This window comes from Ammospiza nelsoni, chromosome 24, assembly GCF_027579445.1.
Source record: "Ammospiza nelsoni isolate bAmmNel1 chromosome 24, bAmmNel1.pri, whole genome shotgun sequence".
Taxonomy (NCBI): Eukaryota; Metazoa; Chordata; class Aves; order Passeriformes; family Passerellidae; genus Ammospiza; species Ammospiza nelsoni.
Genome location: NC_080656.1, coordinates 1,295,628 through 1,314,399, shown reverse-complemented (window position 1 = coordinate 1,314,399; position 18,772 = coordinate 1,295,628). Strand labels below are relative to the sequence as shown.

The 18,772-nt window shown below is 54.9% G+C and overlaps 1 protein-coding gene across 2 annotated transcripts in view; it reads right to left on the bottom strand.

Moving 5' to 3' along the window:
- The window catches only part of ETS1 (ETS proto-oncogene 1, transcription factor), an 82,755-nt gene that overhangs the window by 43,617 nt on the left and 20,366 nt on the right, over positions 1-18,772 (bottom strand). The window contains exon 1 of one of the 2 annotated variants that reach the window (XM_059488181.1): positions 6,021-6,277. The exons of the other annotated variant lie outside the window; for it this stretch is intronic. Within the exon in view, the coding sequence (XP_059344164.1) occupies positions 6,021-6,090 (70 nt within the window). The 5' untranslated portion in view covers positions 6,091-6,277. Of the gene's footprint in view, positions 1-6,020; positions 6,278-18,772 lie in introns of those variants that run through there. 2 annotated transcript variants of the gene reach the window in all.

Sequence of the window (18,772 nt, the reverse complement as noted above, 5' to 3'; positions counted from 1 at the left end):
CATGGGCAGCACTCAAGTGCTGCCCCCCCTCAAATTCCACTGCACCTGGGAAAAATGTAGGAGCTCGTAGGAGAATCAATAAATATTTATTGTTTAACCAGCAGTATTTTGACTGGAGATGTAAGCATGGCCCTGTGCCAGGGAAACAAGAGCCTTCTTGGCCAGCGCTGCAAACAAATTTTTGTCTGTATCTCGTTGGAAGATTATAAACTACACAAAGAAAGGAAAAAAAAAAAGAAACACAGGCAGCGAGCAGCTTAGTCACGGAAGAGGAACAAAAGAGCTGAGATGGATAACTGTGGCATGGGGTTACAAGGAAAGGGCTGCAGGCCTGAATTTTGGCTGTGAGACAGCTGTGCTGCTCAGATCAGCTGCAGATTGTGCCACTGGCTCCTGCTGGGATGGGGCTTGGAGCTGCACCAGGAGGCTCTGCAGAGATCCAGCAGGAGCTCCCAGCCAAAAGCAAACTGGGGAGTCAGGGCTGAGCCTGCAGAGGCACAGCCTCGCCCCTATGGAACACCCCAATTCCCACAGGGATCCCGGGATCAATGAACAGCCAGGCCCTGGCTCCAGGGCAGTTTTAGTGCTCCAATACAGCAGATCATCCCTCCTTGTGCACCTCCTCAGCGCCCTGGCACGCTCCTACCCAGCACGGGTGCTCCACCAAGCCAGCCTTGCCAGCCTGGAGGGTGCCAGAGCTGCATCCTTTGGATCAGGGACAGCAGTGACACTTGCTGTCCTACATCCTGCCATTCCCTCACCGTGTGCCATGCAAGGACCAGCTGACAGTGCAAAATGGAAAAGACTCTCCTGCCTTATCTGGGACAGATTTACTTGGATTCATTCCCCAAAATCCCAGCAGATCCTGGTGCCACAACTGACAGGAGCCATTTAGGGTGGCAGCTCTGCCAGTTCACATCCCTGATGTGTTTCACACAGTCTGGTCCTACTCACACCCACCTGAGGCTTTAATCTCTGGGACAACCTGTGCACCCTCAGCCTGATGCAGCTGCCCCAGCTCCTCACACAGCAGGATCCATTCCAGAGGAACGTGACTGTGGATTTCCACTTTTTCCCATCATTGCCACGGCAGCCTGCAGCTCCACAGCAGCAAATCCAGAGCTGGCTCCCAGAAAAGATGGGGCTGGCCCATTCCTAGATGTGCCCAAGGCCAGGTTGGATGGAACTTGGGGTAATGGGAGATCTCCCAGGTGAGATCTTTAAGGATTTCAACCCAAACCATTCTACCATTCTGGGATTCTGTGATAATCCCGTGGCAAAACTCAGCGTGCCCCAGTCCTGCTGGAGTCCCAGCCCCTCGCTGCCTGCCTGCAATCTGCTCAGGATTTGGGAGTGCAGGAAGCCCTAGGATGTCTCAGCAGCTCCTTTGGAGAGCAGGAGCACAGCATTCCAGCATGAGCCTGTGTTATCCCTGCGTTCTGTAAGGCCCATCAAAGCATGGCACGCTGTAATTACATGGCAAATTAGGGGCCACTTCATGGAACCACACTGTAATTACACACTTGGTGCGTGCTTTGGGGAGCTCGGGATGGAAACGTGAAAGGAACGGGGTTTGCTCCTGTTCCCTGGAAATCTCCCTCCCTGTACCAGGTTAAAAACCAGGGATGTGTGCTCTGTGGATGTGTCCCTGAAGGACATCTCCGTGAGCTGCCCTCTTTCCACCCCTTTTCAGAGCTTCGATGGGAAGCCGACACTAAAAAACTTGAAGCTGGTGGCAGCCAAGTGCAGCCAGTCCCCCCTCCTGGGCACCTCTCATGGCCGCATCCCGGCTGGATACCACAGTAATGGGCATTTTGGCAGCGCATACAGAGGTAATTGCTCTTCTTCAGCCGAGTTCTCACCTCCTCCGCAGGCAATCAGCACCGAAAACGCGAGAGCGGCCCCAAGCCCTGCACTGCTGAGCCTCAGCCCCGCTGCTGATCATTGCTGCCCACACAGAGCATCCCCAGACGTACCCAGCGCTCACCTCGGCTCACTGCAGAGCAAAGCGTTCCAAAAGATGCAGATGCCATTCCCTGCATCCCTGGAAACACCAATCCCTGCCTTCCTTCCCCAGGCTCTGGCATCCCGGGTGTCCCTGGCAGGACAGGTGAGCTCTCCCGGCGCCACTGAGGCAGAGGGGGACACAGAAGGTGCCGGAGCAGGGAGGGAAATGCTGGGACTCAGAGGGAAATGCTGGGGCTCGGAGGGGAATGCTGGGGCTCAGAGGGAAATGCTGGGGCTCTCCGCTGTGTTTTATCCTGCATGGAAACAAAACGTGGCCATGCAGGAGCCAGCGCCGGTCAGCAGCAGGGAAACTGAGTCACACAGCAGCTGACACAGCTGGAGGGCTCAGCCCTGCGAGGATAAGGCAGGATCAAACCTGTCTTTTTGAGAATAATGTCCCAAGTCCCGGGGCACTTTCACCCCGAGCAGCTCAGCAAACTGCCCCCGTTGGTCGGGCTGCTCCAGCTGTGACCCCATTCCGTGCACACCTGGAGCCAGGGATGGCTGCAAACTTGCCCTCCCTAGACAAGGCAGAGACCAGAATGAAGGATTTCCTCCTAAACGCAAAGAAAAGGGATTTTCTCTGCCCCTTGCCCGCGGCCAGGCTCTGTGGAGGAGCTCTGCGTTTCCCAGGCTCGCTGTAAATGCGAACTCCCTTATTTGTCTGCGCTGAAAGTGAAAGCAAAGCCTGACCTGGCTGTGGGAAGGGGGACAAGCACGGTTCAGGCAGGTCCTGCATCCCTGAGCAGCATGGGAGCTGTGTAGGAGCTCCCCCGTACCCAGAACCAGAACCTTACAGAGCTTTGGGCTGCAAGGGAAAATCTTGCTTCAGCCCTAAGTGACGTTGTCCCAAATCCTTAACAGAGGGAAAAGCTGTTGCCAGATAAAAGCACACCCCTGGGATGCCACCCACGCACAGGCCAATGGAAACAACGTGTCCATGTCCCAGCTGTCCTCGGGGTAGGCATGGGAAGGGCCAAAGAGCCCGGATTGCTGTGCTGTGTGTGCACAGAGCAAACCCTTTTCCAGGAACCAATCCCCCCCTCCTGCTCCCATAATCCCATAACTCACCTCAGGGAAAGGAGGCAGGAGCAGGGCTGGATGCAGGATGGGGAGTTTGGCATCCCTGCCCCACTTGGGATGGCCAGCAATGACAGCTGGGATTACAGCCCTGCTCTGGTACCTCGGGGAGGCAAAGCTGCAGCTTCCTGAGCAAGAAATGAGCACTGGGAGCCCCAGCTACAGCCCAGAGCTCCCAGCAGGGCTGGAGCTGCTGCCCACAGCCAGCAAATGCAGCTTGGCCGAGCTGCAGGAAACAAAGTGATTTGTGGAGGGCAGCCTTCATCAGCCCCCAGGTGAAGTTCCCTTGGGGTTGAATTTTGTGTGGTTTGGGGTTTTACTGTCTCAGAAAAGCCCCACCAAGCCTTTGGTGGATCAGCCATGTATGCACAACCACAAGTGATGTTACCACCCTTCCATCACATCCTGCTAAGAATATCCACGCACAGAATTGTGTCCTGAAGAAGAACCCACCCCATGGGGCTCTGGCTCTGACCTGCTCATCTCACTCACACATTCCTGCTGCTAATAGTGGGGGTGGAGGGGGAGGATTTGGCTTTGGAAGCTTTCTGGAGCTTTACATCTCCACATCCCTTCCAGGTTATTTTTAAACCCTTTGGACAGCACAAATCTCCCCAGAGTTTTGCAGGCAGAGGTGTGGGGTGGAGCAGGGTTTGTTTTGGGGGGTGAGGGGGGACAGAGTTCCACGGGACATCACCTGGCACATCAAACATCCTGCACAGCTGAAACCCTCAGGCTGCAGGGCCCTCCCTGCCCAGGGTTAACCCCACGGATCACATCAGCACGGCTGCTGTGAGAAGGGATGAGGGGCTGCAGTCCTTCTCGGCCCATTTTGGAATTAAGGACGATGGGAACATTTGGTGGTGGATTCAGGGCTGCAGGAGCCATCAGGGAGCAGATGAGCCCCCCAGGAGCAGAGAGAAGTGATGTTCCCTCTTCCCCTGGCCGGATCCCAGGAACACGACCCAGCAGCATCCACACTCCTTCCCTCACCATCAATCCCACCAAACCAGAGAGCTGCAGCTTTTTTCTCTCAGAGTTGGAGGGGAAATGAGGTTAAGCCAGCTAATTGACAGCGCTGACCTTTGTGGCTCCCAGCGAGCGCAGCCACCAGCACAGGAGCGGCTGCAGCTGAGCCGATGGGAGGCAGAGCATTTCTACCTCTGGGTTTGTGTTTTTCAGAGCTCTTCCTGCCCAAGTTTCAACTTTGGGTCAGCTCTGAGAGCAGTTTGCTGACATCAGCTGCAGAAGAGCTTTCAGGACAGAAGAAAATGAACTCAAGGCAGGGCGAAACTCCGAGTCCTCCCTTCAGGCACCAGGGAATTCCACTGCTCCCGACACCCCGAGCCTGTGTGAGAGCGCTCACCCACACCAGGAGAGTGCAAATTTTAACAGATACTTTACTCTGGAGTGAAAAGCAAACTTCACCCCACCCTGACTGCCCAGGTGTTTATTCCTATCCCGTTTTCCTCCCCTCCGAACAAACAGGCTGAAGGACAGCAATGAGTCTTCACCAGAGTTTTAGGAAAGAGGCATAAACGGGTCCTCAGCTCCCCTCCAGCCTCTCACTTCAGCTTTGTAGGCGCATTTTTAGCATCCCTCAGGCATTTGGAAGCCTGGTGCTCCCCAGCCCACCCCGGGGCCAGGCTCAGCCCTGCTGCCAGGGCAGGGAGCGCTGGCACCTCTGCCCAGCACAGGGAGCTCCCTGCGGCCGGGGAGGGATCCCAGGGGGGACATTCCTGTGCTGGGCACTCCGGAGCCCACGGACGGCTGAAGCCAAGGTGATGCTGCCTTTGGAGCTCTCTGCAGCCCCGCTGATGCTGCACCAGCATCTGTTGAAGTGGAAGCACCAACCCCTGTGCGGCTCCAGCACTCAGCTGTCATTTCATTTCCACACGCAGCCCAAAATCCCAATGCCTGCGGGAGCTGTGGCTCCCTTCTGGCTTTCCTAGAAACTTTCTAGCCGGCAGAGAAACAACTCAATCTTTAATTTGATTTTCTTTGCCGCACCGGTGCTGCACAAAACCCAGCAAACTTCCAGTTTGTCGCAGTGGGAATTGCAGCAGGGAGAGATGAAGCAACAGGACTGGTTTAATGCAGAAAAAAGGGTTGTTTTTTGTTTTTCCTGCGGGTCCTCCAAGCTCCATCCTCCAGCTCGCCTGGGCAGGGCAGAGAGGAGTTGGGCGCCCGGGCTCAGCGAGCAGCCAGACGCCAGCAGTGTGTGAACAGCAGCCCTTATTCTGGTCAGCCTCGGCTCGGAGCAGCAACCACAGCCAGCAGCAGCTGAACTCACCCCGCTACAACACACAAAAAACCCTTCTCGCCTCCCTCCAGTAACGTGTTGCTCTCTGCACCCTCTCCCCACCCATTTCTTCAGCTCCAGAAGGGCGAAAAAAAAATCAAAGCGGCGGGTTTTCCTGGATTAAACGTGCTAAATCCAGAGTATTTAGCACTGGAGTTGTGTTTCCCAAATACCACGAGTGCCTGGACCCCACAAGGCATTTCCAGCCAGGGATGGGGAAACGCACATCCATCCAGGCTAGCGATGGGAACGGGCGGGAGCTCTGGGAGCGCATCTCTCCTGCCTGCCCGCCGGACGGGCTTCCCAAATCCCGGCAAGGATGCCAGGAGCCTGAGGGAAGGAGGCTGGAGGGGCGGCGGGGTGGATTTTAAGAGAAGGAGGGGGATGGAAAGTCATAAAAGCGCTCGGAAAGTCAACTCGCCTTCGGCAGCGGGCACAGCCCGGGCGGCGCCGCTGCGCTGCGACTTGGGGCGCGCTCCGTGTTCCCTTCCAAAGGACACCCCCAAAAAACCCCACACCGACCTTTCTGCCCACCCCTCCCCAGCGGTCCGGCCTCTCCCCCCGCCAAAGCTCCCCCGCCGCCGGGGACGGGGCTGCGCGGAGCGGGGCGCGGAGGGGACGCGGCGCTCACCGGGGGACGGGAAGAGCTCGATGTCCACCTTCTCCGTCTTGATGATGGTGAGATCCACGGCCGCCTTCATGGCTGGGGCAGCGCCGCGGGGGCGTCGCGCCGGGAGCGGGGGGCGGCGGCTGAGCCCCGCCGAGCGCGGAGCGGGGCGCCCGGGGCAGCGCGGCCGGCGCTGCCTCCCTCCTCCCGCTGCTCTTCCTCCTTCTCCTCCTCCTCCTGCTTCTTCTCCTCCTCCTCCTCCTCCTTCCTTCCTTCCTTCCTTCCTTCCTTCCTCCCGCGCTCCTCGCTCCGCTCCCGCCTGCGCTGCGCTCCCCGCTCCGCTCCGCTTCGCCCGTCCCCGCCGCCGCCGCCCCGGCCGGGCTGAGCCGAGGGGAGGGCGCTGGGCCGGCCCCGAGCGGTGACAGCGGCCGAGGAACCGCCCCGCCCCGCCCCGGAGGCGGCACTGCCCGGCCCGGCGCTCCGGGGAGCGGAGCCGGCGCTGCCCGGCCGGGGGAACGGGGGAACAGGGACAGCGCACCCATGGGGGAACGGGGGAACAGGGACAGCGCACCCATGGGGGAACGGGGGTCCGGGGACAGCGCATCCAGCGGGGAACGCGGGAAAGGGGGCAGCGCATCCAGGGGAAACGGGGGAAGAGGGCAGCGCATCCAGGGGGCCTTCGCCCCGACCTCTGCTCGCACCCCGGCCCCAAACACCACGGGATAAGAGTTTGAGCACGCTGGCTGCAGGCAGCCCTGGCTGGAGCCGCTGTCTGAAACCGATGGTTCTTGAAACCGGGCCAGTTGTGTTCACCGTGCCTGTCTCGACATGAACCGCTGCCTTTCACACTCACCCCTTCGGCTCCCATCACCCCTTCATGCTCACATAATCTCCTCACATTTCCATCTCCCCTTCACACTCCCATCATCCCGCCTGGAGCAGCCTGGTCCTCTCCCACCCACGAGCACATCCAAAGTCAGGGGCACAGCCAGGGCAGAGCAGTGCACACCGTGCTGAAGTGGGTGACAGCCAGGGGGGCTGTTCCTGGCCTGCTTGGCAGAGGTGGAAGGCCAAAGAGAGTTGGGAACTGACTGGATAAAAAGCATCTTGAAGGTGCAAGATGAGTGTCATGCCAGCACAGCATGCAGTTAACAGAAGAATATCGGTTTTCACATGAAGTCTGCTTGATTGTGTTTAGGTAGCACAAACTTGAGACCGCAAACGGCACAGCAGAAGGAGAGTATGACTCACAGATGTCAGCTTACCGGTACGGAGAAAAAAAGTCATTAGCAACCAACTCTTGTGGTTCTGTCACTCCGAAAGTCTTTAACAGCTTCCGACCCGACACAAATCAGGCTGCTCTCATCAAAGATGGGCTCTCACCAAGTGAACACAGGCCTGCAGGAGCAGCTGCCCGGGGTCACAGTCACTGCCCAGCCCTTTGGATGGAGCAGGGTCCCGCTTGCAAACACCCCGAAACCTCCCGAGGCCCCAAAAGATGAGCTGCAGATGCAAACGCTGCAGCTCCCATCATTTCATTTCTGCAGCAGGGCCTTGCTCAGCAGCACGGGCGTATTTATAGCAGGAGTTTGTGCAACTGAAAGAGCTGCGAGGCTGCCGGGGCCAGACAAGGAGAGGCGGCTCTGGCTGCACACACGGCTTTGCCAAGGCAGGCAGATCGAGCAGCAGGAGGGCTGAAAGCTGGCAAAGCTGGGCTGGGAGCTCCAGCCCCAAGTTCCTCTTCCTCACCCAGTGACAGCCTCTCACATTCCCAGTTTTTAAAGCAACGTTGTTTCCAATTTACTGGCAAGCTCAGTTCTGGACAACCCATTCCTGCAGCAGTGGAGTGGGACCAGAGATTTGCTGTGATGAAAACCCTCCCTCCACTGATTCCCAAGGGCTCGGGAGAACCTGAGCTCAGGCAGAGCACAGGGCTGGAAACCTCAGCTGGTGGTTTGAAACCTACCACAGGAATGAACCTGGAAATCCGAAGGTGGAAAGAGGATTGCTGCAAGGATAGAATGTGGTCCCTCCCTGGGACAGGATCATGTGCTTGCACCTGCCCTGGGTTTGGGTTTCTTTCTTCCCCATACAGCAACGATTGAAGGAAGAAACTACAGAGAGGCGATTTAGCAGAACGTTTCTAGTTGAAAATCAGAAGGGGATTCAGGAGAAACAGCTGCCTTTCTATCTGACCTGTGATCCCTCAAGAGCAGGCTTGGGCAGAGAAACCTGATGCAGTTATCAGAGCCCCCAGCCCTTCCCTTTGCTCCCCTTCCCTTCCTGCGCTCCCGGGCTGGGATCCGGGCAGGGAGGAGAGGGGAGGGGGCTGCCTGGGGGTGCAGCTGCCTGCCGGAGCCATGAGAAAGCACCTGCGGTCCTGTGTATGGAAATGACCCCGGCGGATCGCCCGCCCGCTCAGCGCGGCTGCAGCAAACCGCAAGCCCCGGAGCGAAACGGAGCAGGAGGCGCGCCGGGGTCACCGGGACCTGCCCAAACACGGCCCGGGACAGGCTGCTGGTGGCACACGGCACACGCCTCTCCTGGCAGAGAGGCCCTGCAGGGAGCTGCCGCAGACTGCGATGCAGCAAGAGGAGGCAGCGGGTGCCCTGAGGTGTCTCTGCTTTAGCTTGGCCCCTGGGCTCCCCTTTTGGGTCAGCCGCTCCTGCAGTGTTACAGTCTGGAGGACTGGCTGAACTCCAGGGCACCTGTACTGGAGACCCTTCTCTTCTGGACCAGGACAGAGGCTCTAATAAAGACCTTTCTCACAGCTTGTGGGGTTTTTATTAGGAGAGATCCACACCCTCCTGGCATCCCGGTTGAGCCCTGATCCTACAAAGACGATGACACTGAGCCCAGCTTGGTGCAGGATGGCTGCAGAGGAGCTCTGAGCGGTGTCTTACCCTTTGTGCCTCCCCAAACCTGTGCTCCATTTTGCTGGTGCAATGCATGGCAACTCCTACACGCAGGGAAACTGGAAATGCTTCCAAAAGTAACACCAGGGCAAAAATCCCCAAAGGGGAGGAAGAGAAGAGAGTGGCTGTGGACAGGGCAGCTGAATCTCTCCTTCGAACTCCATCCCAGCAGCCGCCTTAATTTGTGTTCACTTCAGAGCTGCAACATGAAAGCCCTGGCTCTGAGCTCCAGCTGAGCCGCTCAATGGCTCAGTGTTCGCAGAAGGCATGGAAGGAATCCATTGATTAGTTTCTTCAGCTGGGATGTGACCATTCCGAGTCCAAGACCTGCCAAACATGACTTCTCCTCAGCAACTGGTTCCTATTTGCTGCTCACAGGCTTTAGGAAAATCTTTCCTCTTGCCCATCCAAGTCTCACCCTCGTTTTCCACTGTGTCGTTAGGAACGTGAATATCCATTCAGGCTCCGTCGGGGAGGGAGGGAGGATGCCGGGCTGGAGAACGGCCCCGCAGCCCAAGGATGGGCGATAACCATCTGCCCTCCCACTGTTTGCAGCCGCTGCGAACAAAGAGAGGATGGGCAGTAATGCCCCATTGTTCCCAGGGCCGCTGACTAACCTTGGGGTAACAGAACAAGAATAATGATTATTCATTCAGCTCTGAGGAAAGGTGTTAGGAGAGCGGAGCCTTTGCTGTGATTTCCGAAGGAGAGGACGGCTCTTCCATGACCTCTCTCCTGGCTGGGATGGCTCTTTCACTTCTCCACGGCCAAATTCACTCCTGTCCCAGCCCAGGGCAGCTGCTGGCTCTCCTTCAGAGAGAGCTGGGCCAGCTTCTCCTTTCCCTCACATTTCCCCATTCTCATTGCAGCAGGAATTAGGTGTAACTTCTGGTCTGGAGAGGGAGCTTTTCCAAGCACTGCTGCTACCAAAACATGGGGTGAAATACAAGGGCCACGTAATAACGTGGAGCATCCACCCAGCTGTAATGGCCAGGAAATGAAGAACACCATATCCAATTAAAACTGCAGGGGGATATTTATGGCAGAACGTAATTAGCCAAATTGGAGCCTTCCCAAAACCTGCCATGGGATTTTTAATGACCGCGAGCGCTCAGGGATTGGGTTTGATGTTTTGTCAAGTAAACAATACCCAGAGGGCATGAGACAAAAATCAGGAGCAAAGGGGAAAGGAAAAAAAAAAAAGAAAAAAAAAAGAAAAAAAAAAAAACTGTCCTGCAATTCCAGGGAGAAACGGAGACATGAAAGGATTTATCGTAACGGGGACATTGTTGGAAGGAGCAGCAGCCACCAGTCCAAGAAAGGAAAGAGCAGGGAGGTGGCCCTGGGTGTGGAGGTGGCCCTGTGCAATGAGAGGAAAGAGCAGGCAGCTGCCGCGGCCGTTCCCCTGGGAGATACCTTTCCTGGAATTTAAAATGATACGAGAATTTCTTTCAAGCGCCGTAATAGCTGGGAAGTATTGGAGTATTTTGGTAAGAGGAGGCTGGGTTAGCCCCGCTGACTCCATCCAGCTCCCGTTTTAGGCTCGGGCATGAAGCAGAGCTCGTTGGTGGCACGGACTGTGGGACCCGCTCCAGAGCCAGCTCAGGGGCCCGGGGGGGTGACCGGACCCCAGTGCGGCCCCTGGGGTCCCGAGGCACGGGCAGTGCCCCAGGCTGGGCGCTGGGGGCAGGAGAGCAGGGCAGCGCTCCCGCTGGGATGCCCAGCCTGGCCCATCAATGCCCTCCTGTCAGCGCCTGTCCCCGGGCTGCGAGCCTCCGCGGCTCCTGCTCTCATTAACTCCCGCCGGGGAGGGCTCACAAAAGCCGCTTTGTGGCCAGCGGGGGTCAGGGCCCGGCACACAGAGCCCCGTGGCTGCCACAGCCCTGTCATACACCCGGGACCCGAGAGCCTCTCAGGCATCTCCAACGCCTCCTGCTCCTGCCTTCCCAGAGTGCTGATCCCGCACCTGAGGAGCTGCTCCGGGCTCTGGCAGTGCCATCCTGGCAGGGCTGCTGGCACTCCCTCGTGTCCCTGCCAGGAGCAGGGGCTGCATGGAAAATCCTCCTAAGCTGCTCTGCAGCCCTGTTTGCTCTCAGGACATCTTCCCCCTCCCCTCAAGTCACAGCTCCGGGCTCTGGGCAAACACATCCTGAAGGGTTTTGCTGCTGAACTCCCGATATTCCCAATTAAAACAGACACGTGCAGCCAATACCCATCAAATCCCACCTGCAGGACACCTCTCTGCCTTTGCTCACATCTCCTGGCTCGGATGTCTCTCCTTCAGAGCACAAAAAAATCAGCCAGCTCAGGTTTAAGCAGCACAGCTCTGCTTGTGGCTGTGCTCTTGGCATTCACCAGTCTCTCCTTACTGAACTGATCCCTTGAAATTCCCTCCCCTGGGATACATGGGGGGATTACAAAGGAGAGCCAAAGGAATCATTGCTCATAAATGGTCTCCTGACAGCCAGACTGGGATCACTGACGCTTATCTGCCCGTTCCATCTTTCAAAAACCCATCACCACCAAAACACTGCCCACTGCTTCACCAAACACCGAGGGACAGCCATGTTTCATTTTACTGGAGGTCAGTCCAGCTCCAAGCTCTGGTGTAGAACCCACAGCCTGAGAAGTGGCAGCCACCAGGATAATGCCATGCTGGCAGCCAGCTGGAAGTGATCAGCCCAGGAAGATAAACCACAGGCCTGCAGTGACCCCCGGGTTAACACCGGGGCCAGGACAGAGGGGTTCAAGTGATGGAAGTTTAATTCCTGGCCAATACTTCCACCTTTGTGCCTCCATCCCTTTTTTTAATGACGTTTTCTCCCTTCCCAAGGAGCTGGGGGTTCAGCAGCCACAAAGGAAAAGCTCAGGGGCTGGGGACGGTGATGGGATCTCTCTGGAGAGAGATTTAGGAGAGAAAACTGGGATTTCCATCCCCTGTTCCACAGGACCCTGGAAGGCACAACCAACCAAGATCCAGCAGCCAAGGAAGGTCCCTCCATCCCCAAGCACTGTCCTGCCAAGACCACGAGGTGACAGGTGCACACCAGAGAGATAATTCAGGGGTGGGCACCATTATCCCACGTACATCGTGCCCAGAGCACGGAAATTCCAGAAGGAGATGGAGCTGCCATTCCCAGACAGGCTCTGCCAGCAGAGGCACCCCCAGCACCGCTCCTGGCTGAGGATCCTCAAAGAGGAAAAACCCTCTCCCGGCGCTGGAAACCTCCTCTCCCGCAATTGTCCGCGCTTGGCAACCTGGCCTGGCAGTGAATAAGCGCCGGGGAAATATTCCTCCCTACACGTGTTTGGGTTTTTCGGGGTGGTTTTCTTGGCCACAGCTCCTGGCTCTACAACAATGCCCGGCTTGTTCGGGCCCGCGCTGCAGGGCAGCCTTGAATAGATCTGTCTAAAATTATAAGCGGGCAGCCCCTGGGCTCTGCGAGATCACAGAGCCCACGCTGGGGCTGAACAAAGCCCCCGCTATTTCCCAACAATTAGGCCGGCTAAAAGGACATCTATCTCCTGCCATCAGAGCCACCACGTGCCTCCCAGCCAGCCCATTGTGCCGCTAATTAAATAACACGCCTCTCTCCCCGGGAGCGTCTCCTGATTAGCCCGCCGAGGTCCTAAATCCTTGCGGGTGTGAATGGGAGCAGACAGCTGCTGGCCTGGCAGGGAACTGCGGCTCCCGAGGGGACACGGTCACCCCGGGACAGCCACGGCAGCGGCACCGAGGATTTCTGGGGTTTTAGGGACCTTAGAGCTCATCCAGTGCCAGCCCTGCCATGGGTTCTGTGAGATGCAAAGCTGTGTTTCGTGTCAGGTACAAACAGGTGACGTGTGTACTTGTGAATGCAAATGTGTGGACACTAACAATGGGACAGTTGCAAATTCTAATAATAACTGAAGAAAGTAAAGCATGGAAAAAGGCCTTTGAGCCTATCTTTTGTTTGCAATTAACCCTGGTTGATTTAGAAGCATTGGAATTAAGGTGTTAAAGGTGTTGCTTTTTGCTTGCATTTAATCCATAAAAAGCTCTTCAATAATAACCTTTTGAAGTATAATTTTAGAATATTACTTGTATCCTTGAAACTATAGCTTTGGAATATATATAAAGGAAATATGCTTATCTCATGTCGTATTGAAGCAGAGAAAAACAGTTTGAAAAAGAAAGATGAACATCACCTCAAGGGTTTATGGTTTCCACCAAAGGGAAGCTGGACATCACTGTTATGAGATTTAGATTCTCTGCAATTAACAGGTGGACACACATCTGGGGAGTTGGACCCCACCAGATGGGATTCGTCTTCTTCTTTCGGAAACTGGACCGTCACCATCTGGGGATACTCCTTTGAGATACATCCTGAGAAACTAAAATCACAACAGTGTATAGAATTGTGATGTAATAATTTGGAATAAAAATTGCTGATGAGTAAAAGATTGGAATAGAAACTGCTGAAAAAGCTGATGAGTACCCCTATGAATACCTGTAACCATCAACTATCGGTGTGCAGTTGGAGGGAAAACTTCCCCCACTGTACCCTGCGCTGTATTGCTCATACTTTACCATATTAAATAATAAATTGATTGCTGCTTGAATATTGGCCTAGTCAAGCTTCTTATTCATAACAGTTCCACTGTCCCAGGCTGCTCCAAGCCTGGCCTTGGACATTGCCAGGGAACCAGGGGCAGCCACAGCTTCTTTGTGCCAGGGTCTGCCCACCCTCCCAGGGGTGAACTCCTTCCCCACATCCCATCTAACCCAGCCTGCTCCAGGCTGAAGCCTCATCCCATCCTCAGGAAGCTGCTGGGATCCAGGAGGGCTCAGCTCACTCTGCTTCCCTATCCACCTCCCAGCTGCCGTGAAAATGGATGATTTATTTATTATTTTTCATGCTTTGCTGGTGGCTGGAAGAAAATATCAGATGCAAATATTTTTTCTAAATATGTTCCTGGCTGATACAGAGCAGTTTGTTGTAGGGTTTTGTTTTTTTTTCTTTTCCCACACTTCTCATTGGGTTAAAGCAGTGGAAAGAGAATAAACAAGGAAAATGTTGTGTCATTCAACCAGAGCTAAAGCTTTCTATTTTTGCACTTTTAATATGGGAAGGAATTGCAAAATGGAAAAAAAAAAGGCCTATTAAAAGTAATTTGTTAACAAGCTCTTTTCACCCAGTTAGTTCACCTCCTCAAGGAGGATTCTGTGGGAGGGGAAGGTCTTGGATAAGGATGAGGCCAAAGGGAAGCTGGGAAGCTGATTTGTGTTCTGTGAGATGAAACAGAATAACCTCTGGGGCTTGGAGTTTCCTTCCAATCCCAAAAGGAGTTCTGGGAAGTGAAAAAAAATCCACTCAGATGATGCATCAAACACCCCAGGGCTGCCTCAAATGTCCTGGGCCACCACAGCCATCCCTGGGGAGGTGGACATGGACCTGAACACCCAACCTGCAGCAGCTGGAGCCAAAAGCCACAGCAGGATTTTCTCCCCATCCCAGCCCTGCTCCTCAGGCTGAGCTCCAGCACAACAGCCCAGAGCTCCTAAATCACTCCAGATGTTCAGCACCTTTCCTCACACGCTCCCGAGACCCGGAAGAAATTCAGTTCCCTTCTGTCAAGGCCCCAGTCAGCAATAGTTGCAAATATCCCTTTTACCCCCTTTAAATCATCATTTCCCCCCTCTGGCTATTTCAATCATCATTTTCACACTGGGAGAGCCTGGCTGGAGGACTGGGATTAATGAGCTGATTTCCTGTGGACCTGCAGCTCCAAGCTGGAAGCAGCTAGACCTGCTGCTCCATCCACTCAAGGAAAACACAAAATCCCCATTCCTCATCCCTTGTGGAGAGGAGGCAGCAGGAGGAAGGACACAGAGGAGGCAGAGCTTGGTTTTGTTCTAATGGCAACCAAAGCTGGCTCCTGTTTTCCAAACCCAACCTGGGGAGAGGTTCCTGGTGGAGCTTGGGTGGGCAAAAGCTCCTGGTAAGCTTTAGGAATGCATCAGGGAATTATTAATCAGTGTATGTGCACACCCACAGGGGTTCACTGCAAAAGCACAGGGATCAACTTGATGCACGCTGCTGTTGAAATCATATTTGCCCTGCACTCAGGAAATGCAAAGGTTTTACACCAAATAAGCAAATTTTACAGGGATGCATCCACAGGGCCAGGAAAAACATCATTAAAAGAGAAGGGGCTACACAGGTGCCCAGCCCCAAAGCCAGTTTAACATAACCCAGGGGCAGCCTCCTGAGCCCTCCAGCAGCTTCAAACCCCACAGGCAGCTCTGAGAGCTCCATTCATCCCAAACTCCCAAATAAAGAGCAGGAGCCAAGAAAAAGCTGCCTCCCCTCTCCCAGCCAGTGCCCTGCATCCCAAAGCTCTGGGAATGGCTCCACAGCCACTTGATTAATAAGGGCCCAGGGGGGGAAAACCGTTTATATAACCTCGTCTTCTCTAAACTTCCTAAGTGCTTCAGAAAGTGGCTGCCCTGGAAACCCAAACTGGAAACGAAAAATATTATCCTGCCATTTATAAACATCCCTGGTGCTAATGAAGTGAGGAGCAGCAGCGATGGCCAGCGAGGGTGAGGTGCTCTTGGCAGGCGTGGGAGAGCCCCAAAACCCCTGACTTCAGGTGGCTGTGGACGGGAGAGTGCTCCCACCATGATCCAGAGCCACTGGAGCAGGGATTTGGGAAGAGGGGTGGCTGTGGAAGTGTGGCTGTGCTAAATGCAGGGGCAAATGTGGGGGGAGAAGGGCAGGGTGGTCACAGCCAGGCAGCAGCAGGTGGGTGAGAGCTCTCAAATCATTCCCTGAGCAGCACATCCTGCTCCTGGAAAGCAGGGAAGGAATTTCGGTGCTTGCTGCACTCCAGACTCTGTGGGATGAACTGCCCAGACCAGGCTGCTCGTTTATGGCTGTTTACACCACTGTGCTCTGAATAAACACAGATCAACCCAAATTTAGCTCCTGGGTTCAACCATCCTGCTCCTCACAGCCCCTCAGCCACACATCCCAAGCAGAGCCAGGACAGCAGAGCACTGCAGCCATTGCTCCATCTGCTTTCCCTGCTGGGATTTCCCACAGAGATTTGTTTGTGCATCAGCACCAGAAAATGCTGAGGTTTGGCTGGAAATATTTGGATTTGGTTTTGACAAAATATTGATGATTTCCGCCCAACAATCTGTCAGTTTTGGCAGCAAGAAGGAGAAAAGAGGAAAAAAAAGAGAGGTTTTTTCTCAAGATATGGGGACTGAGCTGACACCCAGCCTGGGACTCGGCACAAGGAGGAGGCAAAGCAAAGCTACTGGGCTGCCTCATTATCCTGTCAGTCTGATTACTGCTCCTGCTTGCACAGAGTGGCTCCTTGCCTGCATGGAAACACAGCCAGAGCTGCCAGACACACGAGGCCTCTGCTCTCCTGGGGTCAGGCAGGGGCTGGATGCAAAGCAGGGCAAGAGCAGGTCTGGTCCCTCTGGAGATGTCACAGAGACCCCAGGGGAGGTGGTGTGAGGAGCTGGTCCAGGGAGGAGAGATGCCAGCTTTGTTTCCATCACTGCCTTCCAGAATTAGCCCTGTCTCTGGAGTCTGGAAAACTGGGTTGAAATCTCCCAAGTGCAGACTCTTCTGCAAGATGCCTGGAACTGACCAAATTAGAATTTTTCCATGAACAGGCTCCCTTGGGGTATCTCTTCCTTTTTTCCTTTTCTACCTCAGTGCTGACATCAGTTTGAGCAAGCAAGAGCTCCCTGGCCCAACTTGAACCTCAGATGTGGAGAGTGAATCACACAGACCTGGGAGAAAGGCATTCCTGACTTCTGAAATGGAACTGCTGCTGACTTAAGGAGAATTTAACAGTTCTCCTTAACTGTTTGACCTGGATCTCCTTAGAAATCAAATCTCCCCTTTGGTGGAGCAGTTTATTTTCTGTTTTTTTCTAAAACCCAAACTCTGGTACAACTTCAGGCTGTTTTCCCTTTTTCAGTCCCTTGTCACCCCTAAGAAAAGACCAATCCCCACTGGGCTCCACCCTCCTGACAGGGATTTGTGGAGATCCCGGCTTTGCAACCCAACCTGTCCTTGCAGCATCACAGGGGAAGGAAAAACATCAAAAGAGAAGCCCTGTCTGACCTTTGGGGATCAGAGGTCTCCAAAGGCAGCTCCCAGGGCACAGAGAAGCTCCTTTCATGAGCCTAAAGCTGGAAGTAAGCCCACATGCAGTCCACCCTCCATGCCAAGCTGTTCCCACCCCTCCTTGAAGGCATTTTGGGGTGTCCCATGGCTGTCCCCAGAGGTGCCATCACCCCAGCACACCAGGGCCTCGTTATCCCTGCCTGCTTCCACGGGGCCCATCCCTCCCAGGACCAGCTGCACAGAGAGGAACCACGTTCCAGCTCTGGCCAAACAGCCAAACTGACCCAGTGCAGCTTTTCCAAAGCCTATTGATCCCAAATCTCACGGGGGAAGGTCCATCTGGAGGGCTGGGAAACTCCAGCACGTGCTGGGGAGGCTGCATAGAGCTCCAGGGCCAGCCAGAGCTCACTTCAGAGTCTCTTTTTGTGTGTAATCCGAAGCACTTGCACAGCCCCGCTCTCCAGGGACCCTCAGCCACTCTCCTGACCTCACTGAATTAAATATGGCAATAAAATGTGCACTGAATTAATCATCTGCATCTCCAACGTGAGAAACTGCTGTGCAGGGGCTCACAGGAGCGGCTGCAGGGATTTGGGGATCTCACTCCAAGCGGAGGCAGTGGGGTTTAGATGCCTAAAGACTTTCTGGTAAGTGACACAGCCAAGGTTTTCCAAACCCCAGCTGTAAGATCAGTCTGGTGTCCTAAATATTATCCCTGAGAACCCTTCTGCCATAAAAAGCCAGGCTGGTAGGACTTGGAGCAGCCTTCCCCTGAGCAGGGCACAAGAGGAGCTTTAAGGGCCCCCAGCCCAAACCATTCTGGAGAGTGAATCACACAGACCTGGCAGAAAGGCATTTCTCTGTTTCCATGACCATGGACACTGGGAAGGGTCCCCAGGACTGGGAGTTTGGGTGAATGATCCCCCCACCCTCTGGGGAGAGGAGGTTCCACTGCAGGGTCCTTGCAGTCCAACACTCATTGCTGCAAAGTTGGGATGAAGAGGGGTCTGGGAAAGTACAAGAGATCAGGGACCCCTTATTTCCACCAGAGGCTCCAGGTAAGGTGAGAAACATCACAGGCACAAAGCAGGCTCTGGAAAAGGAGGTGCAGAGAGCTCCTTTGGAAAGCCCAGCCCTGGCTCTGCTCAGAAAAGGAGGAATCACTTCCATTCCCAGCTGGCAGCAGGAGCAGCTTGGGCTGATTTCTGTCTCATTTTAGAAGTAGAGCAGAGAGATGCAATCCTTTACAGGGCTTTCAAGGAATATCCCTCCAAATGCTCTCTTTGCTGCTCTAAGCCTGGCACTTCCTCCTGCTCTTCCCCTCTCCAGCCTGGACCAGCTCCCAGAGCTGGGCTGGGCACAAGACAGTCCCATCCTCCTGGAAGTGTCTTGGAAATAACAATTAAAAGAACCGAAAGACTATCCTAATTGCCCCCCTCCCTCCCCCAAACGTCTGACAGCAGTTTCTCAGGCTGAAGTGATGCAAATAGCTCAGATAAGGCTCAGATAAAGTATCTGTGCTCTCGAGGGCTTATCTGTGCTGAACACCAACTCCAAAAATCCTGAAATTTGCCCCGTGGGACTGTCTCTGGAGCCTGATTTCCATCTGAAGCCCCGACCTCCAGAGGCTGCAGAAACAGCTCCTGTTCAAATGCATTCTTGAGATAGCAGGGTGGGACCCGGCAGGTCTGCAGCTCCCCTGCTGCGGCTATCTGGGATTTGCCTC